General features: G+C 35.3%; 1 protein-coding gene across 1 annotated transcript in view; it reads right to left on the bottom strand.

The window, feature by feature from the left end:
- The window catches only part of SEMA3A (semaphorin 3A), a 228,468-nt gene that overhangs the window by 139,307 nt on the left and 70,302 nt on the right, over window positions 1–18,859 (bottom strand). The window contains exon 3 of the mRNA XM_065939538.1: window positions 13,903–13,965. Coding sequence (XP_065795610.1) covers window positions 13,903–13,965 — 63 coding nt within the window. The remainder of the gene's footprint in view (window positions 1–13,902; window positions 13,966–18,859) is intronic.

Genomic DNA, 18,859 nt, shown 5'->3' with positions numbered 1-18,859 from the left:
GTAACACATAAGGGCATTATAGAAATTTGAGAGGAGACCCTAGATCGCCACAATAAAGGAAGGAAAATTTTATAAGCATAGATACCTGTGCATACAAGTGAAGGCTATGTCACTTTTGCAACTGTTATGAATTCTAAGATCACAGAATCTGTGGGCTCTTATCTCTTAATCAGTTGGATAACTGATTAGCAATAATAATTGACTGAAAAATTCTCAAGGTTCTTGAGAACTATGTAAGAGCTACCCTGAAAATCCTAATTTTCTTTTGTCCTCTGTGTGCTGTGTTGTACTGTGATAAGTTGCTTCACTCCTGTCTGACTGCGCAATCCTATGGACTGAGCTTGACAGGTTCCTCTCTCCATGGGAGTCTCCAGGCAAGAATGCTGGAGCGGGCTGCCATTTCCTCCTCCAATTTTGTTATTGTTGTTGTTGTTGTTGTTATGGTTGTTGTCCTCTATTAACTGTCAAAGAAGCACCACTATGACAACTACTCTTCTACAGAGTTGCTAGAAAAAAAATCACAGGACTGAAGCTGTGAAACCTGGCAAAGGCTTCTACAAAGGATGCTGATGATGGATTTTATCTGCATTACAAAGCAGCTAGACCCACCCTATTGGCCTGAGGCCTGAATGATTTACCCAGTGAACTCTCCCAGTTGGCAGCAGGCTGTACTGTACCATACCTGGGGGCTAACTCAGTATTATTTTGGTGTGAAGTGAAGTGAAGTCCCTCAGCCCTGTCCGACTCTTTGCGACCCCATGGAGCCCACCAGGCTCCTCCAATCATGGAATTTTCTAGGTAAGAGTACTGGAGTGGGTTGCCATTTCCTTCTCCAGGGGATCTTCCCAACACAAGGATCGAACCCCGGTCTCCCGCATTGAGGGCAGACGCTTTATCGCCTGAGCCACCAGGCAATCCCTATTTTGATGTGAAGGTTGATTTAAATAGAATGAAGAGAAATTTCTTGGATTTATATAGTGTGTTCAGACACTTGAACTGAAACAAAGAAATTGAATGAAATACTTTCAAAATTGGTTTAAATTAGCTGCAAGAAAACTCATCAATAGCAATATATAAGGAAACAGTGAATTAAAACAACTGGAGAGAGAAGAAACCAAAACTTGAAAGGGACATAGTGAAGTAAGGATTTTTCTTTAAACAGAAAACCAACACAAAAGAGTATCAATCCTGTCATTCATTTGTCTTCATTCTCCTGCTTGTTGTTGCCAAGGCTTTTGAGTGTTCCAAAACAGGATATTCATTTTATTTGGAAGCAGCCTGGACATTCCTCTAAAAAAGAAGGAAGCGTGGCAGAAAAAGGAAACACACTTCACACATTTCTGCTCTAGGGAGACAGAAGAAGAGTGTTTCTGACCTTTTCTTGAACCATGACGATTCTTAAAACTCAGAATGTAATGTACTTTTTGGCATTCAACTACTGTGCTGCTTTGCTCAGCACTGGTGGATTTACAACGTAATAAAGAAAATGTAATCAGTTCAAAATGAATTCATTTTTCAAACCTGGATCTTTTTGGAATTTAAGCTGATACACACAGACAAGTTAGCAACAAGCCGGCTTCCCGAGAGTCAGGCAACCATACTGACCTCTTATTTCACTGAAATGTACTCCAGGACAACAGTATTATAAATTGTTAACTTAGCCTCATGGTAAAAGTAAAGGCAGTCATAAACCAGTAAAGCTCAAGGCCACACCTGATGAGCAATGATTCATCATCCTTAGTGACAAACCATTTACACTTATTTTTTTAAGAGTTTCTAGTGTCTTAAGGTCAAATGTAGAGAGGAATTACACACACAGATATTAGCCTGGAAAAATAAATTACAAAGAAAATGTCTACCCTCAGAAAAAGATATAGAAGCCAAATGCACAGTGATTCAAAAACAAACATTACAAATATGTAGCACTGATTAGACTGTGTTAAGCAGACTTTTCCCGGACGGTTACAAAAATAAAGTCCATCCATCTGTCAAAACAACTGCTCCATGCATGAAAATTAAAACAGAATAAAGGTGTTTTTAACTAACTTCTGATAATTACACTTTCTGAAAAAGAATGTAATTTACCACCAATCCCAATTACCTCCTTGCATGTTCTTAAATTATGGATTGAGCAGTGAAATTTAACTCTAAATAAAAGAGAAGGCTGTGAACATGAACAATCTACATTTAAATATATTTAGTTCATGATTAAATCAAACAACTTATTCAGGTTCCAATATAAATCAGCTCAACATGAATGAATATAGTACAACATTGGCTCAGGTCAGTGAACATTCATTTAAAAAGCAAAAAAAAGTCTCTATCACATCAAAAATTTATGTTGAAATATTTTAATGTGTAACATAGCAGCTGGGAAAGCAAAAGAAGCCCTTTCCTATCATGGTGGGTGGATACATCTCTGCATGAAAATCCATTAATAAGCTTAATTCCTGAAGTTAATCTGTTGACTTTCTTTTTCTCTGGTCAATTTATTTGGCAAGCTGGCTAAATACTAGAATCTTCATGCCAAAGCAGTAATCCATGAGATTGTTCCTGTCACTCACTCATCCCTCTCTCTATTTAAGCTGTTCCATACTTACCTAGCAATAATGTTTTGTCTTTTTTTTTTTTTAATTCTATTACAGCTATGATCAGATCATCCATAAGCATGCCTTCTTAATACCTCAGCATTCATTAAAGGATGCTAGAAACCTTTGGTATATCAAATAGAACTAAGACTTAACTGTGTTCTATTTATAATATTAGCCATTGAATGCTGAATTTTTGACTTGAAATTTTTTAACATCCACCCGATAAAATGGTGAGTAGCCTGTTCTGTCCATTTTGGGAGACATTTTTACTTTCGCTAACTAAGAAGCATCATGTATAATAAAACCAATGGACCTTTCCATTTTAATGCTTTGTTTCAGAAAAAAATTTTTTTAATTATTTTTTATTGAAGGATAATCACTTTACAGAATTTTGCTATTTTCTTTATTTTTTTAAAATACAGATTCAACTAGCACAACGAAGTTGACATTATTTCATGGCTAGTTTATTAAACTACGTTAGTCTATTCATATTAATTTAATTATATCATCTTCAAATCTATGACAGAAATTTTAACGTGGTTTGAATGATGTAATAGACTAAATGAAGAGTCCTAACCAAGGACACCAGAACACTTTACCTAGATGCTCATTTCAATTAAGTATCCCATTTGACTGGTTTTTTTTTTACCTCTGCATTGACTATTTGTTTTGAAGTTCTAGAAATACTGATCTAAGATTCCATAAACATTTTTATTTCAAATTACTCAAAACCTTAAAAATTGGTCAAAAGTATACATATAGTCATCACAGATAAAGGCAGGAACAAAGGTCAGCCAATGTGATTCTCTTTTATTTAAAGGAATTTTGAGCAATTTAACTTTGAAATGTCATGTGGACCAGAGAAGCTGATTAATACATACTTCTGGCTTACATTGCACTTTACATTTTAATACTGATCTAATTATTTACATTTGTACCACTCACTGGAGATATGATTATGCGTGGTCTGTATAACATGTATTTAGCATAACCGTTTGCCATCTCATATCCAAACAAATTCACACAATGAATGTGAAACTGACCTGACTATGTTTTCCTGCCAAACCAGGAGAAATATTTAGTCAAAAAGCTTACTCTGATTTCAATAATGATATTGTTTCTTTACAATTTTATGTAAAGTTCTTGAATACTTAGTACTCATGCCTTAAAGGAATTATGTAAATGATTTACACCAAGCAGGTAGAGTTGTAATCCAAAGGGATTTACTGTAGATACAATTAGTTAGCATATTAATTCTAACAGATGCATTTATCATGAATTTAACACTCAAATAGGGGAGATTAATTGCTCTTCAATACAGATGAGATGTAGCTTTAAGGAAGGAGATATAAAAATGAAGCTCAGATTATAAAGGAATGCTTTTTTATGATTCATATATATACCTCTTTTCTACCCTCTGCCTTATCTAATATCAAAAGTAAAAAAATTCGGTTGGAGTCTTTAATATGCAGAATATTAAATGCTATTATATAACTAATAATATAAAATATTATCTTAATTTATATTCTAACAAATGGAACCTCTTTAACCACTTATAACGCTTTATCCATGTATAACATATCCATGTTTATAATAAATGAACATACACACATACATAGGCATATATATTATGTATATACATATGTTAATTTCAGAAATTATTTCTGAATACAATTAAATATTTTAAGCTTTAGAATTTAAAATCTGCTTATATTTATTATTTAATGAAAATGATTATTTATTCTTGAGCATGTATTTACATTTGAAGGTATTCTTGAAGAATTTAAGAAAAACATAGAATAAAACTAATTAACATCAAAATGATAAAATAGAAACACCACAAACGTAGTTACCTATACTCATCTGATGCTTTATCAGACATTGGTTAGATTTAATAAAGCATCATATTCCCTGTGTGATTATAAGAAAGTTATTCAGGATTTCTGAGCTTCAGTTTCCCCAAGTCAAAACGGTATTATTAACATATCTGTGCAAAGTACATACTATGATGTCTGTTGTCATCGTAGTTCAGTGGCTAAGTCATGTCCAACTCTTTGAACTCCCAGGGATTGTAGCAAGCCAGGCTACGTAGTATGCTCCACTATCTCCCGGAGTTGACTCTAACTTATGTCCATTGAGTCAGTGACGCCATCCTGCCATCTCATTCTCTGTCATCTCCGTCTCCTCCTGCTCTCAATCTTTCCCAGCATCAGGGTCATTTCCAATAAGCTGAATCTTCATATCAGGTGACCAAAGTACTGGAGCTTCAGCTTCAGCATTAGCATCAGTCCGTCCAATGAAAATTCAGAGTTGTTTTTCTTTAGGATAGACTGGTTTGATCTTTTCACAGTCCAAGAGAATCTCAAGAGTACTCTCCAGCACCACAGTTTGAAAGCATCACTTCTTCAGTGCTCAACCTTCTTTATGGTTCAACTCACATTTGCACATGACTACCGGAAAAAAACATAGATTTAACTATACTGACCTTTGTCGGCAAACTGATGTCTCTGCTTTTGAATACACTGCCTACGTTTGTCATAGCTTTCCTTGAAAGAGCAAGTGTCTTTTAATTTCATGGCTGCACTAATCATCTGCACTGATTTTGGAGCCCAAGAAAATAAAATCTGTCATTGATTCCACTTTTTCCCCTTCTACTTGCCATGAAGTGATGGGACTGGAACTATGATCAGAGTTTTTTGAATGTGGAATTATAAGCTAGCTTTTTCACTTTCAGCCAGCTTTCTCCTCTTTCATTTTCATCAAGAGGCTCTTATGTTCCTCTTCACTCTCTGCCATTAGTGTGCTATCACTGGAGCCATGAAATTAAAAGACACTTGCTCCTTGAAACAAAAGCTATGACCAACCTAGAGAGCATATTAAAAACCAGAGACATTACTTTGCCGACAAAGGTCTGGCTAGTCAAAGCAATGGTTTTTCCAGTAGTCAGGTATAGATATGAGACTTGGACTATAAAGAAAGCTGAGCACTGAAGAATTCATGTTTTTGAAGTGTGGTGTTGGAGAAGACTCTTGAGCATCTCTTGCACTGCAAGGAGATCCAACCAGTCCATCCTAAATGAAATCAGTCCTGAATATTCATTGTAAGGACTGATGCTGAAGCTGAAACTCCAATAGTTTGGCCACCTGATGCAAAGTGTTGAAAAAGACCCTGATCCTGGGAAAGATTTAAGGCAGGAGAAGGGGATGACAGAGGATGAGGTGGTTGGATGGCATCACTGACTCGATGGACATGAGTTTGAGCAAGCTCTGGGAGTTGGTGAAGAACAGGGAAGCCTGGCGTGCTGTAGTCCATGGGGTCGCAAAGAGTCAGACACGACTGAGCAACTGATCTGAACTGAACTGCTTGCATATCTGAGATTGTTGATATTTCTCCTGACAATGTTGATTCCAGCTGGTGAATCATCTAACCTGACATTTTGCAGGATGTACACTGCATATGAGTTAAATAAGCAGGGTGACAATATATAGCTTTGTTGTATCCCTTTCCAATTTGGAACTAGTCAATTGTTCCATGTCCAGTTCTAATTATTGTTTCTTGATTGGTGTACAGATTTCTCAACAGACAGTCAAGGTGGTCTAGTAATCCCATCTCTTTAAGAATTTTCCACATTTTGTTGTGATCCACAAAGTCAAAGGCTTTAGCGTAGTCAACAAAGCAGAAGTAGATGTTTTTCTGGAATCCCCTTGCTTTTTCTATGATCCAATGAATGATGGTAATTTGATCTCTGGTCCTCTGCCTTTTCTAAGTTCAGCTTGTACATCTGGAAGTTCTTAGTTCACATATTATTGAAGCTTAGCTTGAAGGATTTTGAGCATTACCTTGCTAGCATGTGAAATGTACACAATTGTGTAGGAGTCTGAACATTCTGTGGCATTGCCCTTTTTTAGGACTGAAATGAAAACTGATATTTTCCAATCCTGTGGCCACTGCTGACTTTTCCAAATTTGCTGATGCACTGAGTGCAGCACTTTAACAGCATCATCTTTTAGGATTTGAAACAGCTCAGCTGAAATTCCATTACCTCCTCTAGCTTTATTTGCATCAATGCTTCCTAAGGCCCACTTGATTTTACACTCCCAGCATTTCTGGCTCTGGGTGAGTGACCACACCATCATGGTTATATCCAGGTCTTTACATTTTTTTGTATAGTTCTTTTGTGCATTCTTACCTGGCACTTATTAACTGAAGGGAAACTCATCTTATTCTTTAAATAATCAACCATCTATTTATTAGTTTTAATATTTTCATGTCTGTTTAAAACTCTCAGAACATTCTACACATGGTGACATGATGCAGGCAAGAAGGCTATAATGAATTGTTCATTTCTTAAAAGCAGAGTTAAAAATGATTAAGACCATAGTTGGTACAAATGAAAGGTGGACTTAATAAAATTTGTTTTGAATATTAATCTGAGTCCAGTCCTGTTAAAAAATGATGTAATGTTGTTCATTAGAATTTTCATGAAATTCCAGTTCTCCAAGACTAAGGATGATAAATTATAAATTTATAAACATTTTATCAAAGAGGTAGGTGGTATGAACCAGTGTCACAGTGAAACAGCAAATTTGGCAACTATTTATGAATAGTTGTCGCAGAATTGTGCTGTGTCTACTTAGGTAAGCCAGAACTACATTTTTTGGAAGGAAATGCTTATCTTATAACCAAATATGAGTTACATAAATGAGCTAATAAAATAAATGCATATAGAACAATACCTAGTATATATAGTAAGCTACAATTGATGTTAGCTATCATTATTACCAGTATTCTTTGAATACAGAATTTGAACTATCAGTTTACCTGATATTTACCTTCAAACAGAAATAAATGTACACACATGCATGCATATGAAAATCTATGCTTATTTCTGTGACATTTAATAAAAAGTTTTTCATTTGCTTTCATAAGCATTCAGTTGTCTGTATATCTCATTGTCATCAGATTTCATTATGGAATCATATCTACAACTAATAAACTGATCAAAGTCTTTCATGTGAGGTCATCTAGGGTGCCCACAAAAATGTATAATCAATAGTATCAGGAATAGTAAAGGGTCTATGATTCCACTCTACTGAAAAGATAAGCTACCATGGAAGTTTTACAGATGCTGACAAAAGTTATACAGCTCCTGAATTAGAGACGTAAAACTTCATTATTCACAGGAATAGCAGTAGTCAGAGTTAGCATTTCTCATGTTAGTTCCCCAAACTCCAATTCCCACTGTGCAGTGAGAAGAGGGCCAAGTGACACCTGCACAAGCAGTGAGGTCCATTACAGCAGAGGAACTCCTGGTTGAGGTAACCTCAACATTTTTTTTCCCATTTATTTTTATTTGTTGGAGGCTAATTACTTCACAATATTGTAGTGGTTTTTGCCATACATTGACATGAATTAGCCATGGATTTATATCTATTCCCCATCCCGATCCCCCCTCCCACCTCCTTCAACATTTTATAGCAGGCATAAAGCATGCTGGTCATTACATTTTGAGAAAGAGGTTATGTTCACTGTACTTGCAGATAAGCATAACTGTCCTTTGCTCTAAGGGAGGCACTATCTCTACTTCAAGGTTATTTGAAAACTAGCCTTTTGCTTAAGAATTCTTCCATTCTTCCAATGTTCAGAAGTGCAAGAGATCCATGAAAAATGATCTCCAAGCAATTACACATCAGGGTTTTGAGACTTAGTGAAACATTATGATTTTTACAGAATTAGAAGGTAATTCTAACTATCCATTTAAAGTTTTAACATACCTTGAAGTCCCTAAAATAAAATTTAAAAAAATGAAGTTGATGTCAACTTTGACCTTGGAAAAAGTAAGTGAAATTCAAGGACTAACTTGCATTTAGATTGTACAAAACTTAAGATGAATGTGCAGCTTCAAATTCTCAGTTGCATGCACTTGGCAAAACTTAGTGCTATTGAGGTCCTGCAATTTGAGTCGTGATAGATTTGATAGACAAGCTATAATATATCATATGTTAAAAATGAATAACCACCAAGGACAAGAATATAAAAATAAGTCTCTCAAGAGTTGCAAAAATGTCCCCAAATTCAGGTGCATGATACTGAACTTTGAAATGTATCCAACAACAGCGACGTTAGGAGAATCTGTTATTTCTTTGTTCATCTCAGATGGCTGAAATTTTGGTTTCCAACGATGTTCAAAATATTTCTAATAGTCATAAGGTTGCCATTTGGTTTTACTGAAGCTTAGTACAAAGAGAGATGGTTGAGTAGGATAAACAAAGAAGATTCAGAGAGCTATTGATTCGAAACAGATTCTTTTTCCAGCTTAGCATGTATTCCTTTTTCATTTGCAAAACAGGGTCAAGGAAGTTAATCCCTCAATAGAAATGTTATTGTGAATACAAAGTGGATTTTAAGCACCAGGAAAATATCTGAAATAATAGTAAAGGCGGTTAATAGAAGTGAGGATAGAGATATCTGGATTGCATTACGTCCTTATTGAGGGTATCTGTACAATAATATTACATATAAGTATTTTTTTTTCAAATTACAACTCTCAAGTGACAATAATAGAAAAGGTTCATGAACATTTCACTCCTCTAATACAGATATACAATAACAGTGTAAATCTTTAGAACTGACAGCACCAAGAAAAGAAGGCATAGTAGTAAATATATCCTGCATATTCACTTCTGGAAAAAATATATTTAAATTAATGTTATTCTTAGAAATGCAATTAGCAGCAACCTACGGCACGTTTGTATTTCCTCCTTCTCTGTCTATCTATGTATACACGGAGAAAGAGAGAGACGGTAACTGTCTTAGGCTAGAGATTCCCTCTTAGAACAAAGTTCATTTTTTGTGATTAGCTGCTCAAATCCCAACTACTGACTTAATATATACATTCCATTGCAAAATCGAGTCCTGAGAAACAATGGTTTGTATCTTTCCAGCTTCCCAGGAGAATGGAGAAAGGTTTCAACTTTCTATAAAGTGCTACACTCACTGACACAGGAACTGTGGAGGTTTAATCTAGTGGCATATCCTGATTTCCCAGGTGGTTGTGCCATGTAAACCACCTTAAACAGACTTAAGAATGACCTCGTTTCAAAATACAGAAAATTAACCAGTGTCTTTGTCTTGATTTTCCTATTGTAGTCTTGCATCTGAATCTAATACCAAGAAGATAGCATTTCCTCCAGGATGGTTTGTTTAAAGAAGCTTTATTTCCAGAGGACTTAGAGAAAATACTAAAACCAGTGGGAAAAGGGTAAATCAGGTTCTAGAAACCATGGAGAACACTCAAGAAGGTGATTACTTTATCTTTCTATAAATGTTCAGGTCAATTCCTATTTTGGTTACAATTGTATCTTGGAGTCCTAATGGCTGCAAAAATCCCTCAAGCCTCCTTCATGTGGTTTTCAGAATTACAAGAGGTCTTTAAAAGGAATTATTGTCCATCAGTCACAGCTGACTATTATTTACTCAAGATAGAGCCTAGAAATTCCTTCAAACTGTCTGTGTATCACTGCACAGGTATGGCGGTGAATGAAAATTAAAAAAAAAACAAAACAATATAAATGGCTAAGAAAATTTTGGTAAAGATACTGATGCTATTTTTTATGCTTATCAAGGAAGAAATGCTACGATCCCAATAAGTCAACTATTTGCTATTTTCTAAAACAATATTTCAGACAGAAATGAAAAAAATGCACCTGCATATTAAAGTCTCAAAATAATAAATGCCATGTATCCTATTTAAATATTTATGTAACTGAGGTACATAAATGAGGTCACCTGCAAAGTAAAATTAATTTTAATAAAATTCATTTCAAATGCCCAAAATGTATTTTTAATAATAGGTCAATTAAAAATAATACTAAAGGAATGAGATGGGTTATGAGAAAAATAGTATGAAATATATTTCATTATTTAAATATACTGTAGTGTTTGGTTAAGAGTGAAAGGAAAAAATACATTTTCCCTTAAACTAAAATACATGAAAATTGCTTTGTTCTCCTTTAATTGTTAAAAAAGAAAAAGAAAAATCTACAATGCCTGAACTGATTTGATGCAGAATGTAGAGGAAAAACAAAAGCATGTGCATTTTATCAGGTTATATCAATTATCTGACTTAAGATTTGTATGACTAATACTGCCATAGCAATAAACTTTAAAAAGTTTATATCTCTCAATGAATACATAATTACTTATCTCTACCATAATGTATGAGACATAATTTATAAGTTTTCAGAATCCTTATTACAAAGTGTTATGAAATAATCAGGTGCCATTAATACCCTGTATCAGACTTCACAGACACCACATGTTTTAGCTCCTTTTAATTACTTCATTCAAGACCATAAGCATATTCAGCAAGCCTGAAAAATACAATAAAGTTGCTTGTCTTGGAGAGGAAACCACTGAGGTCATGATTAAGGTTATTCCTTGGAATTGTGGAGATCCTGACTTTACTGCAACTGCTGATCTAACTGTGTCTGGGCTAACACCAGAATCCCTCAGTGTTTGGTACTTACTGAGGAGTAGGAGTGGGAGAGGAGGAAAAGGAGATGAGAGGTTAGGGCAGGGGAGATGAGGCAAGGCCAGAGGCATGAAAGATAAGGGAAATGGACTGAGATGAATTTTGGAAACCACAGACAAAAAAGAATATCTGCTATCTTAGCAACTGAATGAGCTAATTTAATCATTGGATCAGAAACGGTCAGTACTTGGCTCAGTGCTTTTTATAAAATCCAGATAATCTGTCAGTTAAGTATGGTTATTATCTTCAAGTTTCAAATGTTACTAAATTCAGTACACTGCTACACTATAGTGATCATGATCATTAGCGAGGACCAAAACATATTTCTTTAACAATGTTTTCACTTAGAAACTGTTCAAGCAAATCTATTACATACACTAATAACAGTTAATATTTGTATCATGCATTACAGTCTAGGTAATAATTTCATTTGTGATTGAGTCTTACAAAAATGTTATAAGGAGGTTATTATTATGTCCATACCAAGATCCCCTAGAGGGGAAAATGGCAACCCACTCCAGTATTCTTTGCCGGAAAAATCCCATGGGCAGAGTAGCTGGGCAGGCTGCAGTCCATGGGGTCACAAAACTGGCCGTGACTTGAGTGCCTGAGCACACACACAGACACTCTTAAAAGACTGAAGCATCTAAGACATTTGTCAGTCTCTACTGTTCATTATCTGTGTGTTAATGCACAATTTCAAATCCATACATGTCACACAATACCAAAAACATAACCAGAGACACAAAATTTTTTACCTCAGCTTTGAGTATTGCACTCAAAATGTTTCAAAATTTTTGAATGAGAACATTTTGAGTGAATATTCTGAATCATTATATTTCTTGATTAAGAAAATGGTGGTAATGATACCCATTTGGTAAATTTTTATTAAAAAACTACACATAAAATACTATTTAAATTATCATAGTACTTGGCATAGGAGGTATTCTCAATAATTTTAAGTGCCTATGTCTTTGCCTGTTATATTTTAATAGAAAGAGAAAAAAATGTGTTTTTAAAAGTGACAACTGTATACAGATAAAACCTCCATTTCTCTCCATGCTTAGTTATTATCACATTGCAATCCTTCAAGTTTGTTAGTGATAAATATAGCATTTCGATATTAATAAATATTTATTCAGTCATATATTTTGTCCACACTTATGCAGTACTATAAATAATTTTCACAAAAACCATTAAACTCATAATTGCAAAATAGGTACTGCCCATTTAACGGATAAGATACTATAAAACCACTCCACCAGTTAAGGTACTTGCTCAAGTAAAATTAATGAGTCAGTGGGAATCAACATAAAATTCTTGGCTTTTTTGAAGTCTTATATAATTTTCCAATTTACTCCTTTTCAATCACCCTAACCTATGTATTAATTTAGGATAGTATAAAGTTTGATAGAAGAGAATTTTTTGTCTACTTTCACATAATCTGAAAAAAATGTTTATGTTTATGAAGGTGTAATGTGAGTTACAATCTCTATATTTAAATTGGAATTTTTTTTGGAGGGGGTAAAGTAGAAAAGGATAGCTTTATTGCTTTGCCAGGCAAAGAAGGACACAGTGAGCTCCTGTCTCAAAAACTACGTGTCCCTAAACTTAAATTTTTAAGGATAAATTTCCCACGTTTGCTCATATGTCTTAATCATGGGTGGAAGATACCTGTGCTCTGTGCGCCTTCATCTGCTTTCACTGGGAGCCAACACTGCTGCCATCCTTTCCCATGAAGTCAGATTTCACTTCAAATCATTATAAATATATACATCTTAGGTAGCTGCTACCAATCCATCAGATTGTCCCTTGGAAATATCTATCTACCTATCTATTTATTTATCTATCTATCTATCTATATGTATACAAGTTGATTTATGACTTAATGCACTTAGGATAAATTTCTTCTAAATGCTAATCCAGAGACAAAACATTTGTTTTGGATCCAAAAATACCTGATAAAACATTAAAAAAAATCATATTTAAAATTCTGAATTCATTTTAATGCATTGAATTAAATGATTATAACTGCCTTTCATGATCTGTGTAGATACATGGCTGTGCTTCAAACCTGTGGCTCACTGACAAAGTTTACCTCAAGAAAAATGGCCTCTACCTATTAAGAATGGTAAAATCATTGTAGGGATTGCTTACCATTCACTCATCTTCTGTCCGGAGTACCAAAGACAATGTATTTACATAGTCATTTCTCAATTCATATTTACTTAAGGAATGAGTACATGAAATGTAGGAAATAAGAAGGAAAGGAAAGATGAAAGTTCTAAGGGAGAAAGGAGAAGAGAAATATAAGAAAGAAAAGAAAGCAGGGGAGAGGAAAAGAAAGAAAAGAAATAGAATGAAATGGAAAGAAGGTGTAATTTAATCACAGTTACGCAGAAGAAGAAAAATTTCAATTCATTCAAAAGGAATTAAGAAGCAGTAACATATGAAAACCAATCTGTACAAATAAGTTGATTCATTGGGTATAAGTATCTATGCTAAAAAATGCATTTTGTTAATTACCTTTTGCATATATAAATCATCAAAAGGAACAGATTTTTGCTCTATTTAGATATATTGTCAATTTTACCCACTTGCTTTGCATTAAACTTTCAATGTTTTACATAAAAATGTCAAAATATTCAAACATTATGTATCATTAATTTGTTTTGAAAGAGTGATTAGGTCCACAAAGCATGATGTTTCATATAACAATGAGCAAAAATGACACTAGAGTAATAAATTCCTAAAATAACTTACTAGATTGATACTTACCAGGATATCTTTTCCAGCCCACTTGCATTCATCTCTTCTGGTGTAAGATACTGGCCACACAATCTAAGGGCAGAGAAGAAACATTATTTTCTGCCAATTAAGTTTTCTAAGAGATCCAACATTACAGTCTGTTAGATCAAGTAGGGCAACTGAGACAAAGAAAGTTCCAGAAAGCATTATGTGGCGAGAAACTTTGAGTGCAGACTTTAAAGTGGCATAAGATAATTAGCATAAACTTAAATCATATACTCTCTGTCTACCTGTTAGGTTTTGCTGTATAAATGAAATCTGAGGAACATAGAAATTTATGTGGTCAATAGATCTAAACAGTGTGTGATGGAAAGAACTGTAAGGCAGTTTAGGAGTGGAAGATCTTGAGACCACATGAGAATCCAGTGGAGAGAGACAGAAATAGGCATAGAATGCAGCTTGCATTCTTTTGAGTGAATCAGTTTTTATCATAAAATAGTAATTTTGATTTTGAAATTTAAACATCAGGTGCTCTGGATCCATTTCCGTAAGTCAGATCTCAGCATGACATTCATGAATGAGCAACTGATAGGGTTAGAGAAATCCACTTTAGAAAGGAATCTTTCTTTTTTGAAAAGAAAATAGGTGAAGAGTAGCACTGCATACATTCAGGAGATAAAGGAGGAAATGAGGAAACAGATACTCTAAAAAAAAAAAAAACACCCTCCTCACTGTGGGTAAAACTCAGACTAACTGGGTAATAACTTTGCATTTTCATCCCTAATATTTGTTCGTCATCTTTCCAAAGTTTACTGTATGATTTGAATTCAGGGACACTGGTAGGTAAATCAATTCATGACTCTTGGCTTAAAGGATTATAGATGCATTTCCCTCAATAATATTAAATAAAATATCCTCATCTAAAGTTTAACATAAACTTTTCAGTTCCCCTGAGCAATTTCAATGACTCCTATCTTTTTGGGCACAGCAATTTTAATTTTTTTTTTTAACTCCTCTTTCTTGTCTGGTAACAACAGTTAATTTCAGCGGGAAAACAGTCATATATAAAAGAAAAATTCAGAGATGATGGCAGTTAGTCACTCATGTCTGCTAGAAAGCTTTTAGTTTCAAAATGAATGATTATTATTCATTTGGGAACTTCTAGATAATTCAATATAAATGATCATAAGCTTGAGCAAAGGCTGTGATAATCTAGGGAATAAAGGCAAAATGCAATGCATTTATAGATAAGAATTTAGGACTTAATGAAATAAATTATGATGACATGGCAAGTGGATTTCAGGTACATGTCACAATGAAAAACTAAAGAATTTTTTATGCATTTAATTTTTTTTACCATTTTAAGTACTTAATTTATGTAATCCTTTCATTTTCATATACTTTTCATGTATGTCTGTATTTGTAAAGTACTATAACTTGCACCATAAGTTTTATTTTTCACAAAGGAGTTTCATAATTTTTTTTTACAAAGGAAGAATATAGTTACCATAATTTTAATTAACAAGCCTTACAGTCTTACAATTAACATTACCCTGATTCCTGAATAAAGGCTGGCACCTCCAATCCACAGGCTCCACAGCCCTGTCTTCTCACTGAATATGGAAAAGCCAAGTGAGCTATTCTTCCTTAAAAGTTAACAATGGAGGAAGATCAAGTATAAATTTTCTCTGTAACACAGAGATAATAAATAGCAGAGCTAAGATTTGACTTTCATATTCCGCTTTTCAGACAGATTGTGCAAGAATCATGTATTATTAAAATAGATACCTTTTTTAGTTCAAAAAGGCAAGTTGTTTTCTTGCAGTTTCCTAGTTTTTCATAGATGGCATTGACACAACATAGGACTCATTTTCAGATTTCTCTCATGTCATTATTAACAAAAAAGTAATCTTGCTAACATTCATGCTATATTTTCTTATAATTTAGAGGGGTGTATTCAATTCAGTTCAGTTCAGTCACTAACTCGTGTCTGACTCTTTGAGACCCCATGGACTGCAGCATGCCAGGCTTCTCTGTACATCACCAACTCCTGCAGCTTGCTCAAACTCATGTCCATTGAGTCGGGCATGCCATCCAGCCATCTCATCCTGTCGTCCCCTTCTCCTCCTGCCTTCAATCCCTCCCAGCATCAGGGTCTTTTCCAATGAGTCAGTGCTTCACATCAGGTGGCCAAAGGATTGGAGCTTCAGCTTCACCATCAGTCCTTTCAATGAATAGTCAGGATTGATTTCCTTTAGGATTGACTGGTTGGATCTCCTTACAGTCCAAGGGACTCTCAAGAGTCTTTTCCAACACTACATTTCAAAATCATCAATTCTTCCACACTCAGATTTCTTTATGGCTCAATTCTCACATCCATACATGACTACTGGAAAATCCATAGCTTTGACTAGACATACAATTGTTGGCAAAGTAAGGTCTCTGCTTTTTAATATGCTGTCTAGGTTGGTCATAGCTTTTCTTCCAAGGAGCAAGTGTCTTTTAATGTCATGGCTGCAGTCACCATCTGCAGTGATTTTGGAACCCAAGAAAATAAAGTCTCTCACTTTTCCCACTGTTTTCCATCTATTTGCCATGAAGTGATGGTACCGGTTGCCATAACCTTAGTTTTTTGAATGTTGAGTTTTAAGCCAGCTTTTTTACTCTCCTCTTTCACTTTCATCAAGAGGCTCTTTAGTTCTTCATCCCTTTCTGCATAAGGGTGGTGTCATCAGCATTTCAGAGGTTATTGATATTTCTCCCAGCAATCTTGATTCCAGCTTGTCCTGCATGCAGTCTGGCATTTCACATGATATACTCCGTATATAGGTTAAATAAGCAGGGTGACAATATGATGCAGCCTTGACATACTCCTCTCCCAACTTGGAACCAGTTTGTTGTTCCATGTCCGGTTCTAACTGTTGCTTCTTGACCTGCATACAGATTTCTCAGGAGGCAGGTCAGGTGATCTGGTATTCCCTTCTCTTGAAGAATTTTTTCACAGTTTTTGTGATCCACACAGTCAAAGGCTTCGGGATAGTCAGTAAACTAGTAGATGTTTTTCTGGAACTCTTGTGCTTTTTCTATGATCCAACAGATGTTGGCAATTTGATCTCTGGTTCCTCTGCCTTTTCTAAATCCAGCTTCAACATCTAGAATTTCACAGTTCACATACTGTTCAAGCCTGGTTTGGAGAATCTTGAGCAGTACTTTGCTAGCATGTGAGATGAGTGCAATTGTGCGGTAGTTTGAGCATTCTTTGCCATTGCCTTTCTTTGGGACTGGAATGAAAACTGACCTTTCCAGTCCTGGGGCCACTGCTGAGTTTTCCAAATTTGCTGGCATATTGAGTGCAGCACTTTCACAGCAGTATCTTTTAGGATTTGAAATAGCTCAACTGTAATTCCATCCCCTCCCCTAGCTTTGTTCGTAGTGATGCTTCCTAAGGCCCACTTGACTTCGCATTCCAGGATGTCTGGCTCTAGGTGAGTGATCACACCATCATGGCTATCTGGGTCATGAAGATCTTTTTTGCCTATTTCTTCCAGGTATCCTTGCCTCCTCCTCTTAACCTCTCTGCTTCTGTTAGGTGCATACTGTTTCTGTACTTTATTGTGCCCATCTTTGCATGAAACGTTCCCTTGGTATCTCTAATGTTTTTGAAGGGATCTCTAGTCTTTCCCATTCTATTGCTTTCCTATATTTCTTTCCTTTGATCACTGAAGAAGGCTCTCTCATCTCTCCTTGCTATTCTTTGGAACTCTGCATTCAGATGGGTATATCTTTCCTTTTCTCCTTTGCCTTTAGCTTCTCTTCTTTTCTCAGCTATTTGTAAGGCCTCCTCAGACAGCCATTTTGCCTTTATGCATTTCTTTTTCTTGGGGATGGTCTTGGTCACTTCTTCCTGTACAATGTCATGAACCTCTGTTCATTGTTCTTCAGGCACTCTGTCTATCAGACCTAATCCCTTGAATCTATTTGTTACTTCCACTGTATAATCACAAGAGATTTGATTTAGGTCAAATGAAGCATTTGCTTTTCCTGTGGTTCTCCCTATTACTTCAACATAAGCTTGGATTTTGCAATAAGGAGTTCATGGTCTGAGCCACAGTCAGCTCCCGGTCTCATTTTTGCTGACTGTATTGAGCTTCTCCATATTTGGCTGCAAAAAATATAATCTGATTTCGGTATTGACCATCTGGTGATGTTCATGTGTAGAGACGTCCCTTGTGTTGTTGGAAGAGGGTGTTTGCTATGACCAGTTCGTTCTCTTGGCAAAACTGTTGGCCATTTCCCTGCCTCACTTTGTACTCCAACACCAATTTGCCTGTTACTCCAGGTATCTCTTGACTTTCTACTTTTGCATTCCAGAGGGGTGTGTAGTCTCAACTTATTACAGACCAGGCTGAACAAAAATGGCTTAAATATCTAACATGAAAAATAAATAAATTCTGGTGTAGAAAGTGCTCTTTTGGAAAGCAATTTAATGAGAATAACTATAAGTCAATAGAGCAAATATATAAATTGTCTTTCTAATAGCATTTATTTCCATGAAGGATAGTTCCTAAATTGTGGTTAGATTTATTAACCTGTTGCTATTTTCTTTTCCTTGCTCTAAAATTTCTCATTAATTTAATTGTTGTTGTTTAGTCTCTAGGTCATGTCCAGGTCTTTTTGTGACCTCATGGACAGTATCCCACAAGGCTCCTCTGTCCTTGGGATATCCCAGGCAAGAATTATAGAGTTGACATTTCCTTCTCCAGGGGGTGTTCCCAACTCAGGGATTGAACCTGTGTCTCCTGTGTTGGCAGGTGGTTTCTTTCCCACTGAGCCACCAGGGAAGCCCATTAATTAATCTCATTAACAGTACTTACACTTCTTACCCTCATATTCAAAGTGCTTCATGATCATATTAGACTTTCCCTTCTTTATGCTCTAAACATTTATCCACGGTAGCTCCTCTTACTCATTATTGAATAAGCATTTT

This window comes from Muntiacus reevesi, chromosome 6 (assembly GCF_963930625.1).
Source record: "Muntiacus reevesi chromosome 6, mMunRee1.1, whole genome shotgun sequence".
In the NCBI taxonomy this organism is placed as follows: Eukaryota; Metazoa; Chordata; class Mammalia; order Artiodactyla; family Cervidae; genus Muntiacus; species Muntiacus reevesi.
The sequence above is the reverse complement of the archived record's forward strand: the minus strand, read 5'-3'. Positions and strand labels throughout refer to the sequence as shown.